The sequence below is a fragment of the Canis lupus genome, chromosome 5 (genome assembly GCF_003254725.2).
Source record: "Canis lupus dingo isolate Sandy chromosome 5, ASM325472v2, whole genome shotgun sequence".
In the NCBI taxonomy this organism is placed as follows: Eukaryota; Metazoa; Chordata; class Mammalia; order Carnivora; family Canidae; genus Canis; species Canis lupus.
The window spans coordinates 63,382,315-63,400,671 of NC_064247.1; the positions used below are offsets into that span (position 1 = coordinate 63,382,315).

An 18,357-nucleotide genomic window follows, 5' to 3' on the forward strand; every position below is an offset into this window, starting at 1 on the left:
GAGATAGAGTTCTGCCCTCTTGGTACCTATAGTTATCTACCAGTACGTACTGTTCTGAGTACATACTGATGACTCCCAAATCCCCTTGCCAGTCATATCCCCTGCTTGAGACCTACACCCAGATCTCCAGCTTCCCCAGCATGGTGGGTAGAACACGGCTTCCCAACCTACGGTACCTATACACTTGACTCTGCTTTGGGGTGTTACTGGAAAGCCACTAAAACTCACTGTGGCTCAGTGCTTATCAAGAGTAATGTTGGGAGCACGTTTTTAAGGTGGATTAAATGAAAGATATGCAGCCTGTACATGCCCTGAGAGAATGGTCTTTAATCATTTTTAGTCAAAGATCTCTTTGAAAACCTTATAAAAACCAGAGGCTCTCCTGACCCTCTGGTTTTGAACTCTTCCTTTGGTGTACTAAAATCTGTCCCTAAGTCAAGCCACACCAGCAGAGGTGATGTGTGGGTCTTCTCATTTGGGCCACTCTAAAATGGCTTTCTCTGAATTTTGTACTGTGGTGGTAAGCCTCTAGCGATATTGATATGTGATATGTTTTGTCAGTCATATACTGTGTTGATACACATGTGTGATGTGCACTCACCTCACTTCTTCTGGCTTAGTCTTCTCTTTCATATCATCATTTTACTTCTGTCCTAATTTCCTTATCTATTTAATTTTAAGTTAAATTAAAAATGTTTATGTGTTGCTAATCACTTTGAATCCTTGCTAGAAAAGGGAGTGGAAACCATTTCCATAGATACATACAAACATACCTACCAGTGTCAGCATTGTCTACCAGTAAGACATTCTGTTCGGGTGTTCTTACAGGCACCTCACCCCATAGTGTAGTCAGAACTCACCTTCTTTTCTCAAAAATCTCCTTCTGTAGCCTCAGTCTTAGGGAATTGTACCATCCACTTAGGCCTGAAATCTAGACTCCATTCTTCCTCACATCTCACTTGCAAATAATGATCAAGTTCTATTGACTAAACAAGTGAAATACCAGTAACTGTCCCTTCCACAATCCTTGTCACACAGGCTTGCTTTGTCCTGCCCCAGTCCATTCTCCACATAGTAGATACAGTGATAAGTTTTAAAAGACAAATCTGACCCAGTTATTCCCTGCTTAAATCCTTCAAAATCTCTTCCTTGCCTTCATGAATAAGTTCAGTCTTAGGATGGTATTCAAACCTCATCATGAGCTTGTCTCAGCCTGCCTTGTATCTTGCCGTGACCATACACACTCATCCTTAAACAACTCAGAATTCCCTAAAACACTGTATGTTCTCATGAAACCTCCCAGCTTTTGACAATGCTCCTCTGTCCCTTCACCTGACTAACTCCTACTTGTCTTAAAGAAGAAACTCCAGTCAGGTGACATACATGCACAGTGTATGAGTTTGTAAGTTGCTTAGTTTTCAAAATTACTGCCTAGGATGATTTGTTATGACATTAATATATAGTCAGTATAAGTGAATTTGAATCCTGAAAACCCACTAGTGAGAAAAGCAAGGTGATATTCTGTGCACAGATTACTGAGAGTGCCCCTGGGAAATTGAAGTAGTTACAAACATACATATAGTAAGTAACAGATCAACTTATTGAGCTGAAGCAGAAAATGAGATTTATTTTAAGGATGCAGGGGTTTTCTTTCTGAACCCAAGGACAGAGGATGTCTGAGTCACAGGAAAAGACTGGAACCTGAAATTCAGATGCTGCCTTTGTCTTGGGTTTCTGCTTCATTATACTCATGCCTTGTGCACACCACCCATTGCCTTCCTCATCCTCACTTAGCAACCCCGAAGACCCTGGCCTCATGCCTACTCTGAGCAGCTGAACACAGCTAGAGAAAACATTTTTCCCTCAACTTTTTACTCTGAGAATTTTCAAATCTGCAAAAGGTTGATTGAGTCACCTAGATTCATCAGTTTTTGGTGTTGCCTTCTTGCCATGTTCAGTTGATCTCAGTATGTACATGTGTGCATGTATAAATGTGTGCGTGCATACATATACACATGCGTGTGTACAAAACCTGTTGATTTTTGGCTGAACTGTTTGAAAGTGTGGAGAACCATAAAGCAGAAATGGGGAAATAGTAGATAGTGGGGAAGGCCTCACTGGGAAGATAGCATTTGAGCGAAGATCCAAAGGAGGGGATGCTGGGCAGTTATCCTGGGGAGAAGTGTGCCGGGGAGACAGAGGCAGCAGTACAGTAAGTGATCCCTAGCGTCAGGTATGTGGTAAATTAAAAAGAGACTGTACTGTAGCCTACTGTGTTCCTGTGCAGATATTCACTGCAGAGGCTACTTTGTCATCCTGGGTGTTGGAATGAGGATGATCTGGAGTAGAGCTGCACTTCCATCTGAATGTTTTCAGGTTTTACAGACATAGCAGGAAATAATGATGGCTTCATTTTCTTCATCAGAAATTGTATGAAAGGATGGGACGCCTGGGTGTCTCAATGGTTGAGCCTTTGGCTCAGGGCATGATCCCAGTCTGGGGATCGAGTCCTTTTTATTTTATTTTATTTTTTATTTTTTATTTTTTTTGGGGGGGGATCGAGTCCTGCATCAGGCTCTCCGCAGGGAGCCTGCTTCTCCCTCTGCCTATGTCTCTGCCTCTCTCTCTGTGTCTCTCATGAATAAATAAATTAAAAAAAAAATCTTAAAAAAAAAATTTGCATGAAAGGAGAAGATGGGAAAAAATAGAAATGTATTATGTATCATTGCCATTTCCATTTATGTATAATTTGCGGTTAATAACATCCATTGTAATATAATATAAATATGCCCAAACAGAATTATGATGTGTGTCCTTTTGCAACCTGATTTTCCAACTTAATTTGAAAAAGTACGGTGGTAAAACACATAAAAATAATCCTCTTTGAGGCGCCTGGCTGGCTTAAGTCAGTGGAACCTGCAACTCTTGATCTCAGGGTTGTGAGTTCAAGCCTCATGTTGGGTGTGGAGATTGCTTTAAAATAAAATCTTTATTTTATTTTTATTTTTAAAAATATTTCATTTATTTATTCGAGAGAGAGAGAGAGGCAGACACAGGCAGAGAGAGAAGCAGGCTCCATGCAGGGAGCCCGATATGGCACTCGATCCCAGGATTCCAGGATCATGCCCTGGGCTGAAGGCAGATGCTCAACCACTGAGCCACCCAGGTGTCCCTAAAATAAAATCTTAAAAAAAAAATCTCCTTTTAGGAGCAGAAGATCATGAAGTAATTAGAAAATACATTGTTGTCTTTTATAGATACAGCATTATTGAGCTCCCCATGTATGAGCACGTGTATTATGGGCGAGTGTGTGTAGGCACCTGTGTGTATGCATGTGTAATCTCCCCATGAAGTGATAATGGATACTCCAGACTGAGTTGGGGTCTGAGTTGTCCTCCTTGGTGTCTTTTCTACTCTCATTGTATCTTGTGTAGAACTTACCATACTGTATCATAATTGTTGGTTTTCTTCCCTATCTTTCTCTGTGGATCTGGAAATTCTTGAGGGTAGGGATTTTGATTTGAGTGCTCTTTTATCTTTAGTTAGTCTGTGACAGTGACTTAAGTGCACTAAATAAACCAATCAATAAAGGACTGAATCAGGGGGAGGAGTGCGAGATTAAGTTTATAATGTGTTTTTGTTTGCTTTTATTTGATGGTATTCTATATACTTTGGACCAGAAAATAGAAGTGTTTATTTCACTGTACACACTCATCAAAGAGGGAGCTTCCTAATACTCCAATGTTGTTAAAGTTGGATACAGTATCTGAAATACTAACAATATATAAATTCCTAAATTCATAACTGATAATGAACAAATACTATGTTGTCAGGGGAGTAAGGCTGCTTCATAGTGCTGGTCATTGCAACTTCAGAAGGGATTTTCTGCTGTAAAGATCCGTGGGTTGTGGTTAATATTGGGCACTCCAGATTTAGGTTGTCTGGGTTAATATCTACTCTTCATTTTCTAGCTGTGTGACCTTCAGTGAGTCATCATTTAACCTCTCTGATCTCAGTTTCCTCACCTGTCAAATGGGAAGATAAATGCACTGGTCTCTTTGGATTATTAACTAGGTTTCCTTACAGTAGCATCTGGCAGATGATTTAAGGGCTGGGTAGGTGTTAATCATATTGTTAAAAATTATTGTTTTGTCTTAGAGTTTCCAGTACTTTTTGGTAGTAGTTGTCAATGACAAACATAGAAAACTTTATCATTTGGGTGCTGAATTAGCTCCCGATTTGCAGGAGAGGAGGTGACGGGATTTATTGAAAAGTAAGGAGATCTTGACATGTGTTCAGTTGAAATCTTTGAAGGAGAGTTTCAGTTACTTCTTGCCATAATGTTAAGATTGAGGCAAAAATTATTTTTGTAGAGACACCTGACTGGCTCAGTCTGTAGAGCATAAGACCCTTAATCTCAGGGTCCTGAGTTCAAGATCCACATTAGGTGTGGAGCCTACTTCAAAAAAAACAAAAGAAAATATTTTTCCCTATTTTTGGCCTCATGTATATAGAGTGGCAGTAGCAGATTGAATTTAATATATTTTTTTCAAATGGAAGAGGAATTTAGATGACAAGAGTCTAGCTTTTGGGTGAGGATTAATTTAAAATAGTAAATTTTTAAAAGATAACTGGTAAATATTTGGTCACAGAGGTGTGATGTTCAGATCTGAATGCATTTGCTTTGAGATACAAAATCAGCAATAATCAAAAAAAGAAATATTTCCAGGACTCCATTCCAAAGAGTAAATATTCAAAAGTGTTTATGTTAGAATTTATTTATTTATTTATTTTTTGAGTATTGAGATGCTTTTGTAGAATGAGTATTTACTAAATTTAAAACAATGCTTTTTGGATTTACCACTCCCCCCGCCCCCCAAATAAACTCTTCTAAAAATAAGAGGAACAGTTTGGTCTGTCCTGTCAGAGCCTCTGCCCCACGCCACTACAGAGGCCTTTGCTGTTTTGAACAGTAGCTGTTTTAAATCTATTTTTAATCAGGAACGTGAGAGTAGGAAATGCACCAGGATAGAACGGTTCTGGGGAAAGCACTGTTTTAATGTCACTTGTGAAATGAGAACTCAAATAGTCAAGACCAGAAAAACTCTAGAAATGAGATTTCACGATCTGTATGTTTGGGTTTGAATTGTGGTTCAGGACTTAAGTTGAGGAATTGGAAGTTCCTTTTTTATGCTGTTGGTAGTTTCTCTTTGTAACATCTGGGAAAACAATTCTTTCAAAAAGGACTTTTTTAACTTGAGAAGGTTATACGGATCTTAGGTGCTTAGTGTTAAAAAAGTAGAGTAAGTGGAGAGAAAAAAGTTTAATAATATTTTGATATGCTGAGCTATTTTTAGTTTGTGTCTCATATGTTGTGATGTTCTGTTTGTGATAAAAGTGAGGTCATATCTCTTAATAGTCAAATTAATTAGATAAGCCTTTTATACTTTTGGTTGCTCAGAGCCATCCCCTGGGAGTCTCCTGTCTAGATATTCCCTGGGTTCTCAGGCTGCTAAACCAGTTCATTGCCACCCCCGTCATGGAAAGTGCTCAGTCCCTGGAAGGACACCATCCTCCACTGAATGCTGTGGAGGCCAGAGCACTGGCGCTGGCCCTTTTGTGGCTGCTTCTCCTCTTCCCAGTAGGTCTTTAAGATGGGGGTAGGTAAGGACGGGGTTTATCAGCTCTCTCCTACCAGTTTGTGTCATGCACAGACCTGCCTGTGTCCCTTACTGCACTCTTCTGTCTTCTTGGATAGTCCACAGTATTTTTTACAGAGTCCTAATTCTTCCCACTCCTTTCCACTCCCTCTTCACTACCTCTCCTCTCCCCTCTCCTCTCCCTCTCCTTCTTACCTGTGTTTTGTGGAATGTTAGAGGTAGGGATTAGGGAACACTAGCACAGTGGAAATCTTTCTTGGAAAACTTCCTTCAAGCCCATATTGCAGTGAGTCAGGATATTATTCTATGCTTCTTTCACCTGGGAGAACATTTAAATTTAACATCTCAGGCTGAACTTGGCGCCAGATTTAAAAGTAGCTTTATATTTTTTTCAAAAATAGAGTGCATGCTTTTTCAAAATAAAACTAATTCCTAAACAAATTTTATGTGCAATACATTTTCTAGTACTTTTCACTAATTCTTTCATTAATTCAGCAAATATTTAGAGAGCACCTTCCACGTCTCAGGTACTCTTCTAGGCACCATGAGACATCAGAGGAAAAACTGAGAGAAGCCCTTGCATTAAGAAACCTAGAAAAAAAAAAAAAAAAAGAAACCTAGAGCCAGGGAATGGTGAATAAGCAGAACATATGTAGGAGGTCAGATAAGAGCTGTCGAGAAAAATGAAACAGAAAACTAGGTACAGATGGTAGTTTTCTCACAACTCTGTAGAGGCTATAGTTTTTACCCCCATTGTACAAATGTGAAAACTGAGGCACAGAGAGGGTTTAGTGATTTTTCTTGATCCTACCTAGGTAGTAAGTAGTAAAAGTTGAACTTGAATTTGAAACCAAGCATGGGCTCCTAAGTTAGCTGCCCCTAAGGTAATGAAACCCCAAAGAGATCTCCCCAAATACTGGTTTTTGTGAAAATTTAAGCCTCCCTTCATTAGGCCTTCTGTTGTATTGGTGTATATAGGTAAACACGTTTTTTAAAAGATTTTGTTTATTTATTCATGAGAGACACACACAGAGAGACAGAGACACAGGCAGAGGGAGAAGCAGGCTCCTTGCAGGGAGCCCAATGTGGGACTCAATCCCCAGGCCTCCAGGATCATGCCCTGAGCCAAAGGCAGACGCTCAACCACTGAGCCACCAAGCATCCCTAGATAAACACATTTTAAAGATATTATTTATTTTAGAGAGCTGGGGGAGGAGCAGAGGAGGAGGGAGAAGCAGGGGAAAGAATCCTCAGCACTAAGTGTGGAGCTGGAAGTGGGGCTCAATCTCCTGACCCTGAGATCATGACCTGAGTTGAAACCAAGGGTTGGATACTTAACCAACAAAGCCATCCAGGTGACCCTAGATAAACACATTTTAAAATTTAAAATACTACTTTAATTTCAGTATCAGATAGTAAATACAAGTTAACATAAGGTATTTTAATTTTAATTACTATTTATGTATTCTTTTATGCTAAATTTTAAGAAGTTGTAGAATCCACACAAAGAATGTAGCATTTATAGGCCTTGATGGACAAGTAGGATTAATTTTTTAAAAAAATTATTTCATGTTTGAGGGGTACCTGAGTGGCTCAGTCAATTAAGTATCTGCCTTTGGCTCAGGTCATGATCTCAAAGCCCTGGGATCCAGCCTTGCATCAGGCTCCCTGCTTGAGAGGGAGTCTGCTTCTCCCTCTCCCTCTGCCCTTCTCTGCAGCTCATGCTCTTTGTGTCACTTTCTCTCAAGTAAATAAAATCTTTAAAAAAAAAATAAAATTATATCATGTTTGAAACATAGAAAAGATTGCATTTACCGTTTGAGTTATGAAGAACAAAATGAAGACCCACGAATCTACTACCCATGCTGAAAGCGTGCAGACCAGTGAATTTTCAAACAGCGGACACAACTGTGAAACTAGTGTCTGAGAAAGTCGACCATCATTGGCACCCTAGAAGCTTGCTCACACCTCTTTTTTGTTTCGAAACTTGATGGAGTCATGCAATCTGCACTTTATTATATCTAGCTGTTTCTGCTCAATATTGTTTGTGAGAGTCATCCAGGCTGTTGTGTAGAGCACAGGCTCACTCATTAGATTGCCCCATGGACTCCCAAGTAGGAATATACCATAATTTATCTTTACCCGTAGTTTTTAAGTACTTTTTCATATACTACCCCGTTTAATTATTATAGCTACCCGAGGAAGCTATTTAGGACTGAGTTTATTATTCCTGTTTCCTAGCTGAGGAAGAGTTTAATGTGTTATCCAAGATGACAGCAAGCATGGCCAGTCTGGGGTGGCACCAGGATGCAGGTTTCCTGACAGATCCTGGGTTCATGTCCCTCTGCTGTGCATTTCTTAGTGTGTTGTGCATGTAACACCACTGGGGTCAGTAGCCCATCTGTCTTTAGACACTTTCATCCTTCCTTCTCTTCCTTGGCAGGGTAGACTGGTGGACTGTCTCCGTAATCACTCCCTTCCCCTCCTCCACTTAGCTCTTTTGTTTCTTTTCTTTTTTTTTTCTTTTACAGTAAAAAACCTCAGAAAGCAGTACTTCTAGTCTCCCGTTCTTTGTTGGACTGGCTCCAGTCAAGCTTTCAGCCCCACTCCATCAAAATAGGTTTCAATGAGGCCCTCAGTTCCCTTTCCTTTTTTTTTTTTTTTTTTTTTTAAGATTTCATTTATTTATTTGAGAGAGAGCATGAGCTGGGGGAGAGGCAGATGAAGAGGAGAGGCAGACCCTTGCAGAGCAGAGAACCCGATGCTGGGCTCGATCCCAGGATCCTGGGATCATGATCTGAGCTGAAGGCAGACACTTAACTGGCTGAGCCAGCCAGGTCCCCCCACCTCCTTGCCAGGTCCACTGGTCAGTCTTCATGTTGCTCAGCCCGTACACAGAGTGATGTCATTCGTGGCTGAAATCCTCTGCCTGGTATCTAGGAAGCCAGGGAGTGTCAGCCCTCCTGGTGAACCCAGAGGCCCCTCGATGCCACTCTCACTCTCCTTTATTGGTATCACTTCCTCTCCCCCACTCCAGGGGTCGTGTTGTAGGGCTTCATCCTCAGACTTCTGAATCCCTACGGGCACACACTGCTGAAGTGACTTTGTCCCAGCTCACAGCTCTCTGTTCTGTCTGGAAGCTGACAGCTCTCACCGGGGCATCCTGACCTGCCCTCTGTCCTGCCTTTTGTCAGATCATGTGTTTTAATTGCTGTTTATTTAATTACTACCTACTTTAAAAAGATTTTAATTATTTATTAGAGAACGCAGGAGCAGGGGGAGGAGCAGAGGGAGAAACAGGCTCCCCCCTGAGCAGAGACCCATAAACGAGGCTCTATCCCAGGACCTGAGCTGAAGGCAGACGCTTAACCGACTGAGCCAAGTGCCCCCTAATTACTATCTTCTCAAAAAGCGGTAGAATTCACACGAAGACAACTCTGTCTCATGTTTACTAATCATGTGTCTAAAAGAACTTTTATCTCCTTCCTCTCTCGTTTCTTACCATCTTTGTCTCAGTAAACTGATTTGATAAGTTGCTCTGGCCCAGGATGTTGGTGTCAGCCTTATTACCTCCTTTGGTACCGTCTAGTCCACCAGCAAATCCTGTGAGCTTGCACTCTACCTTCAAAGTGTGTCCCAGTTGACCACTCACTACAATGTTCACGGCCTCACTCATTCGAGTTCAGGTCATTGTCATCCTTCTAAGGATCCTCTCTACTTTTGCCCCTACAGTTTATTCTCTGTAGCAGCCAAAATAATCATACGAACATAAGTGGAATTACATTACTTTTCTGAATAAAATCCCCTGGTGGCTTCCCAGTGCTGGGGCTTTCACCACAGCCTATAAGACCCCTTCATGCCGGTGCACTCACCATCTGCTGTTTCCTTCTTGCTCATTTTGCTCCAGCCACATACGGTTTGCTGACCTGGAACATGAGCCAACCACACTCCCATCATCCTTCCCAGATATCCACCTGCTTTACTCTCTGTCTTCCTTCGTGTTTGCAGATGCCTTCTTTGCCCAAGAGGCCTCTCCATCCACCTGCTGTGAGAATCGCAGCACCCTCTCCCCAGTGGGCCCCGCTCTCCCTCCCTACTTCATTTCTCTCTGAGGGTGCTCATGACCACCTGACATCCTTTTTGTCCATTTGGCTGTTGTCCTTTTGGCCTCTGCTAGAATCCAAGTGCCATGAGAGCAGGAACTATTTAGTTTACTGTGGTACTCAATGAATATTTGTTGAATGAGAGGGTATCTGAAAAAGAGTTAATGTCAGAAGTCTGAAACATTGGGCTTTGACTATTTAGTGAAACACTCTTCTGGTGGCTTTATTACTTCACCTGTCTTGATTCCACATACTACTTTTCCCCATCATTGGATATGTACAGAGCTGTTACATGCCTGGCACTACACTCAGTGCTGGAGATACACCAGGGAAAACAACAGATGTGGCTTCTTATGGAGCTTCTGTCCTACTAGGGAAATAGTAAGCAAGACAGTAAGAAATAGATAATATAATTCCAGGGGTGCCTGGGTGGCTCAGTTGGTTAAGCGTCCAACTCTTGGTTTTGGCTCAGGTCATGATCTCAGGGCCCTGGGATCAAGCCTCACATGAGAGCTTCACATTCAGCGTGGAGTCTGGTTGTCCCTCTCTCTCTCTGCCCACCCCCCCCCCCCCTTTGCTCGTGAGTATGTGTGCATGCATGCTCTCTCTCTCTCTCTCAAATAAATAAATAAATAAATCTTTTTTATATAAATAAATCTTTTTTTTGAAAGAATTCTACATTTTTAAAAAATTTTTATTTATTTATGATAGTCATCACAGAGAGAGAGAGAGGCAGAGACACAGGCAGAGAGAGAAGCAGGCTCCATGCACCGGGAGCCCGACGTGGGATTCGATCCCGGGTCTCCAGGATCGCGCCCTGGACCAAAGGCAGGCGCCAAACCGCTGCGCCACCCAGGGATTCCCTAAATAAATAAATCTTAAAAAAAAAGAAATAGGTAAAATAATTACACAGACCATGCAGAGTGCTTGAAGCATATGATCAAAGGGCTACAATATTGGATAGTGCTAGATAAGGTGACCAGGGAAGTCCTCTAGGAGGAAGTGACATTTAAGCTGAGAATGGAACGAAGGGAAAGAACCAGCCATGCCAAGAATTAGAAAAATTGCCTCTAGGCTTAAGGAATTGCAAGTGGCTGATGGTAAGATAGAGCTTAAGGTGCTCTAGGAACTGTCAAAGGACCAGCATGGTTGCCACCTAGTGTGGTGTGCCAGGAGCCTGGAGAGACATAGCAGGTTGCGCCATAGAACACAGTGAGGACTTGGTTTTTATTCCAAGTGCAGTAGGGAAGCCATTGAATGGTTTGGGCAGGAGAGGCTGGGTTGTGTTTTTATTTTTATTTTATTTTTATTTTTATTTTTATTTTTTTATTTATTTATTTGTTTATTTATTTATTTATTTTTAAGATTTATTATTCATTCAGAGAGAGAGAGAGAGAGAGAGAGGCAGGCAGAGACACAGGCAGAGGGAGAAGCAGGCCCCATGCAGGGAGCCCACTGCGGGACTCCATCCTGGGTCTCCAGAATCACGCCCCGGGCTGCAGGCGGCGCCAAACCGCTGCGCCACTGGGGCTGTCCTGGGTTGTGTTTTTAAAGAATTACTGTGATTGCTGCGTGGAGAATAGATTGTGGGGGAAAGTAGGATAACATGCTTTCTTATCGCTTAGGATTTTATTCTATACTTAGATTTTTAAAATCGCCCCAGCCCTTGGCAACTGCTATTCTACCTTCTGTCTCTCTGAATTTGACTGCTCTGGGTACCTTATATAAGTGGAATCATACAGTATTTGTCTTTTTATGACTAGCTTACTTCACTCAGTATCATGTCCTCAAGGTTCATCTGTGTTGTAGCCTGTGTGAGAGCATCCTTCCTTTTTAAGGCTGAATAATATTCCATTGTATGTATATGCCACATTTTGTTTATCCATTTATCCATTGATGGACACTTGGGTTGCTTCTACACCTTAGCTCTTACAAATAATGCTGCTGTGAACATGGGTGAACAGATTGCTCTTTGAGTCCCTGCTTTCATTCTCTTGGGTATTTCAGTTTCCTAGGAGTGGATTTCCTGGATCCTATGGTAATTCTATTTCTAATTTTTTGAAGAACCACCCAACTGTTTAAAATGGTGGCTGCACCACTTGACTTTCCCATCACTAGTGCACAAGGGTTCCAGAGTCTCCACATCCTCACCAGCACCTGTTGTTTTACGGTTTTTCAGTGGCAGCCATGTTAGTGGGTATAAGGCGTTATCTCATTGTGGTTTGATTTGCATTTCAGAAATCTTGAAAGTGATTAAAGAAAACAATATGCAGCCTTTGTTTTCACCATGCCAGAGTGGATACAGATTCATTAGGACCTATTGCAGAGGGTGTGGTGAGAAAGGGTGATGGCCTGGATAGGGTTATGGCAGAGGAGCTGAGAGGAGAGGGTGGACCCAGGTAGAACGAGCAGAGCTTGGTGATAAACTGTGTTTGAGGAGATGGGGAAGTGAGAAAGCAGTGAACACAAATCGTAGGTCTCTGGCTTGAGTAATTGGATTGGGAACAGGTCGGGGTGGGAATTTCTGAGCCACTATCCCCACACTCCACCCCCAGTAAGTGTTCATGAGAGAAATCAGTAATCTCTTGCAGTGAGTTTTTTCATCTCAATCCCAATTCTCCCTTGGATGAGTTGTAATGACCTTCACTGTTCTCTGTTCGGGGAGTGAGCGCTGAGCACCTGTTACAGACAGTAGGGAGATAAGGATGAATAAGAGAGGGTGGCCTGCTTCTCAGAAGTTTGGTCTCAGGACTCCTTTGCACTCTTAGGATATGGTGAAGATTTTCCAAAACAAACACTTTAGTGAGAAAAATGACATTGTCTTCACTTCTGCAAGGCTTTTTAGTGTCTGATTTACTAGAATAGAGCTGAATTCTCATATTAAATTCTGTATTTAAGTGTTGCAACATGACATGTCACGTAGTCTCTGGAAAGCTCCATCAGACACTTGAGAATGAGAGCGAAAAAGGCAGATGTCTTAGTGATATTGTAAAAATAGCTTTGGCCTCAGCATATCCTCTACAAGGGTCTTGGAGACCCCCAGAGATCCCCAGACTGTTGGGTTAGTGGTGAGGGCATATGTGCTGGAGCCAGACTGCATGAGCTCATATTCCAGCTCTGCCACTTACTAATTAGGCAAAGATATAACCTCTGTGCCACAGTTTGCTCATATATATAGTGGGCATAAGTACCTACAAAGGCTCATTAAGAGGATAAGTGAGTATGGATGTATAAAGTGTTGAGAACATGGCTAGAAGGCAAAGTGCTGAGTTAGTGTTTAATTTAATTTTTTAATTTTTTAAATATTTTATTTATTCATGAGAGACACACACACACACACACACAGAGGCAGACACAGGCAGAGGGAGAAGCAAGCTCCATGCAAGGAGCCTGATGTGGAACTCGATCCCAGGTCTCCAGGATCACACCCTGAGCTACAGGCGGCACTAAACTGCTGCACCACCGGGGCTGCCCCAGTTTTATTTTTTTTTAATTTATAATCTCTGCCCTCTACATGGGCCTCAGACTCACAACTCTGGGATCAAGGGTCACACACCCAACTGTCTGAGCCAGCCAGGTGTCCCTCAGTGTTTATTTTTAGTAATTAAGACCTGATCTTTCCTTCAAGGGATTTAATCTAGTGAAGTAGATAGATAAACAACCAAACAACTTCAGGATTTTGTGTAAATTCGTTGATGTATTTGCAGCAGGGGCATTGGAGTGGGCTTTTCAGCTGTGGGGTCAAGAATCAGGATGTCTTTGGTTGTCTGAACAATAGAAGGAGCAGATTTTCTGCAGTGTTAGAATGACAGATTCTTATTTCAAATTAGGTCCATCCCAGTTAGCATTTGTTAGAGGTTAACTTTTTCTTCTTCGTTATTTGTAATGGAATGAGTGTGTCAGCCTAGTTGATTTGCTTCTTTGATGCCTATGTAGAGGGAGAAGCCTTATCACAGTAGTTAGATGTCCTCACTACCTGGGACAGCAGGTGGTTGGTGAGAGTTTATTGCCTAGTTTTGAATTAATGACTATCAAAATGAGAGGGAAACATTTCTGTGATCCACTGGAATTTTGTGGTAGATAATTGTAATCACTGGAGTATTATAAGGAAGAAGTGGCAGATTATATTTTTCTTGCAATTAAGTAAGAAAAATCCAGTTACTTTGCTCTAAAAGCGATGGCAAAATTTGTCTTGGTTTAACGATTGTTACTTTTGAAACTTTTGTTTTAGTGAATTAAATTGAGTATTTATTTAAAATCTTATCTATTGGGATCCCTGGGTGGCGCAGCAGTTTGGCGCCTGCCTTTGGCCCAGGGCGCGATCCTGGAGACCCGGGATCGAATCCCACGTCGGGCTCCCGGTGCATGGAGCCTGCTTCTCCCTCTGCCTGTGTCTCTGCCTCTCTCTCTCTCTCTGTGTGTGACTATCATAAATAAATAAAAAAATTAAAATAAAATAAAATAAAATCTTATCTATTAAGGGGAGCTTGGGTAGCTTAGTCGGTTGAGTATCTGACTCTTGATTTTTGCTCAGGTCCTCTCAAGGATCATGAAATTGAGCCCTTGGGTGTGAAACCTGTTTGGGGTTCTCTCTGCCTTTTCTCCCACCTCCTACCCCCTCTCTCTTCCTCTCTAAAAACAAACAACTCAGCTCTTTAAAATAACGAAGTTACACAGTTTTATTAAAATAACAAGATTCGAGGCAGCCCCGGTGGTGCAGCGGTTTAGCGCTGCCTGCAGCCCAGGGTGTGATCCTGGAGACCCGGGATCAAGTCCCACGTCAGGCTCCCTGCGTGGAGCCGGCTTCTCCCTCTGCCTGTGTCTCTGCATCTCTCTCTCTCTCTGTGTCTCTCATGAATAAATAAATAAAATCTTAAAAAAAAAAAACAACAAGATTCAGTTTAAAAGTATAGTGTGCTTATGGTGGATTCACATTATCAGTTAAGGAAGTGTGATAAACAGGGGTTGTAAGGCAATAAGATGCAGTTTTTATTTTATTTTATTTTATTTTATTAATTAATTAATTTATTTATTAAAATAATTTATTTCGGGACACCTGGGTGGCTCAGCAGTTAAGCATCTGTCTTTGGCTCAGGGCATGATCCTGAGGTCCCCGTCCCGGGATCGAGTCCCACATTGGGCTCCCTGCATGGAGCCTGCTTCTCCCTCTGCCTACGTCTCTGCCTCTCTGTATCTCTCATGAATAAATGAGAGGCAGAGACGTAGGCAGAGGGAGGGAAGAAGAGAGAGAAGCAGGCTCCCTTTAGGGAGTCCGATGCAGGACTTGATCCCAGGACTCCAGGATCATGACATGAGCTGAAGGCAGACACTCGGTCACTGAGCCACCCAAATGCAGTTTTTAAAAAGTGAGGTGGTTGTGAACGTTCTAGTATGATAAGTTATTACTTGTTTTGAATGAATCCTTTTTTCTCAAGGTATATTTAGCTGTTAAACTCCAGTGTGGCTTTTTATGGTTGCTGACAATGTTAATGTTGTTCGACTCAGGCAGAATTGTGTTTCTGTGGTTGAAAAATCAAATGTCTTTTCTCCTTGTTGTAGATCCGACGGAGGCGCCTTGCACGACTTGCTGGTGGACAGACCTCCCAGCCAACCACCCCACTCACCTCGCCCCAGAGGGAGAACCCTCTGGGGCCTCCTATCGCAGCATCAGCCCCAGGCCCTTCCCAGAGCCTTGGTCTCAATGTCCACAACATGACCCCAGCTACCTCCCCTATAGGTGCATCAGGTAAGCCTTACTTCTCTGTACCTGGGACCCATTTATAATTTCAGTCATAGCTTTCTAGGAAGCTTTCTAGGTTGTGACATTTTCACAATAAGGTGAAATGAATTGGACAGCAACTTTTTAAAATCCTGCAAGCGGTAGTTTAAAAGGTTAAGATCATTATATTGTGTTTGGTTAATCTCTATTCATTTTGGTGATGACGTGTTAAACGTAATGGTTTTCTTTTCCATGACTTTCGTTGTTTGTTTCAAACAGGATCAGGTCTTAATCTCCGATGGCAAAGTGATTAAGACTTAATTTGGTTTACCTGATTTTATGAGTTTGGTTGGTACTTTTCTTTTATGATAAAATCATCTGAAAATGCAAGATTGAAATAATGGTCAAAATAACAAGTCTCTATATGAATTTCCTTTTTTAAATTTTACATTGTCTTGTAACACTGAATTTTCAGAGTGTAAAAGTTTTACTGATGGATGTTTTATAACTATCTCATTGACAATTATTTAACTATTATGAAAATTTTTTCTTTATAATTAATGGGCTCAAGGTTGATATCCTTTGTTGGGACTTTTTGTTGGGAAACAGTTACCTTGATGCATACTCTATATTTGAAAACATCTGTCTTTTATCAGGTGAACTTTTTGCTGAACATAAGAATTATTACCATTATAATTAGTATTATGATTAGGATTCTAATTTTGAAAAAGCAGGTGCATTCAGACCTGCATTCACTGTCATGTCATCAAATAATTTAATATGATTGTTAGTTCTGCAGTCATGGTAATGCACTTTTCCTTAGTTGCCTTCCACATAATCTGTTTTTCTGAACTAAGTAACTTGTCAGTTAAAAAAAAGTATTTGCAGTTTCTGTTACCATAAGCCTTGTTAGACATCATTATAGACTCTTCCCCTTGTAAACATAAATGCTTGTACATCCTTCTGTTAATTATAAAAGTGAGAGATGCTTATGCCACATCATCAGTTATAAACAGTGCGTTTGCCTGAAATGTATTCTCTGTACACCTCTGAGAAGCTGTGATGGTCTTCTGAGAAGGGAAGGGCTCAGGATTCCAGTTGGGTTTTTACCCTTTCCTTGGAAACAGTGCTACCGGACAGTGCTATTTGTCTCACTGTGACCGCAGTCCTGTTTGTCTCACTATGACCAAGTCCCACCTGAAATGCTGGGAACTGTTGGGGGAGACCTGGGGGAAAGGAAGGGGCCTGAGCTCTCACTGCATCAGCAACAGGCAGGAAGGAGGCCCATGTCAGAGTCATGCTCATACCTTAGATGCAGATGACAGGAGATTCCCATAAGCTTCCCATCCCCACATCCTCCTGCCTGCCTGTATGTGTGGCCGGTTCTTGTTAAGTTTTTTTTTTTTTTTTTTTTCTGTCTTGTTAAGTTTGAATCATCCACTTCTACCGGATTCTGTCCCCTGATGCCATCTCTTCTCCCCTACTCAGAGCCATTGCCCCAGCACTTCCCATCTTTCCTGCTTCCTCGGGGTTTCTGTTGCAAGTAGAAAACTTATTTTTTTAGCAGTCATTATACATGCTGTTCCTACTCCCATCATGGGAATACATAAAAAGGAACTCTCCTGATCTCATTTCCCCTGCCAGCTTCCACCCCACTGTTCTGCTCTGCATCACAACAAAACTTCTGGTGCACAAATTGCCTGTCCTCTGTCTCCTTCTTTTGTCCTTGCACCCACTGCTAATTCGAATACACATGAGTGAGGCCTCCTGTGCTCTGAGTCACCATCACAGTCTCAGGTGATGGGGCTTTGGCCCTCTTCTTGACATGCTTTCTTTTGGCTTCCTGAGATCCTCACTCTCGTGGTTTTCATCCTTTCTGTTTCTTCTTGCAGCTTTGTATGGTTCTTTTTCATTTCTCTTGACCTGTAGATGTCAGGGGTCTAGGACTCAATATTTAACCTGTTGTCCTTTCCATCTGTGTTGATTTACTGATTTTATCTGGTTTTCCAGCTTTAATTGTTATCTCCAAGCTGCTGGTCCCAGTTGATTTCTCTAGCCCAGAACTGTTCTTGAATCTCAGACTCTGATGTCATCTCAGAAACATCTCATAGTTAACACTCCAAAACTGAGCTCTGGATATTTCCTCACATCTTGTCTTCTCCTAGAATCCCATCTCAATAAATGGCAGTTCACTTTTCTCAAGTTGCTTAAGCCTAAAACGTTGCCTTTTCTTTTTTACCTCATATTCTAGATCAGGAGTCAGCAAACTTTCTGTAAAGGGCTAGATAGTAAGTATTTTTGGTTTTGCAGACTCTGTAGTCTCTGTCACAACTATTTGTTTTTCCTTCTGTACCATAAGAGCAGCCACAGACAATATATAAATGAAAGAGCATGGCTGTGTTTCAGTAAAACTTTATTTACAAAAACAGTGGGCCAAATGAGGAGTCTAGGACACGAACATATCTTACCTGGATTATTGGAGTGGCCTTCTGACTGTTGTCTCCATGCCTACACTGGCTTCACTTCAGGCTCTTTGGATAGTACCAGACTGGGTTCCACTGGAGCACAAGTACAAGCTTGTAGAATAGCAGGGTTATTTTTCACAGCAAGCTCATTATGTCTCCATCACAAACTAATGGAAGAGTTGGGCAGCTCTAGATGGTTAGTTTTGAGCAATGCACCTCTATGCTGTGAAGTCTTGATTATGTTTCTCACATAACCACCATTATTCATAACCACAGCCAGCTAGATATTATTAGCTATGCGCCTGGCAGGTTGGATAAACAAATTTTCACAGATTTATTAAGTAAGCAAGTTTAAACAAAATGAAACGGAAAACAAGCACCTCATAAGACCATAAGGCCATGTCAGTTTT

The 18,357-nt window shown here is 41.6% G+C and overlaps 1 protein-coding gene across 4 annotated transcripts in view; it reads left to right on the top strand.

The window, feature by feature from the left end:
- Positions 1 to 18,357, top strand: part of UBE4B (ubiquitination factor E4B) — a 124,393-nt gene that overhangs the window by 25,216 nt on the left and 80,820 nt on the right. For all 4 annotated transcript variants that reach the window (XM_049109565.1, XM_025427206.3, XM_025427208.3 and 1 more), the window contains one exon: positions 15,323 to 15,509. In XM_049109565.1, the coding sequence (XP_048965522.1) occupies positions 15,323 to 15,509 (187 nt within the window). The remainder of the gene's footprint in view (positions 1 to 15,322; positions 15,510 to 18,357) is intronic.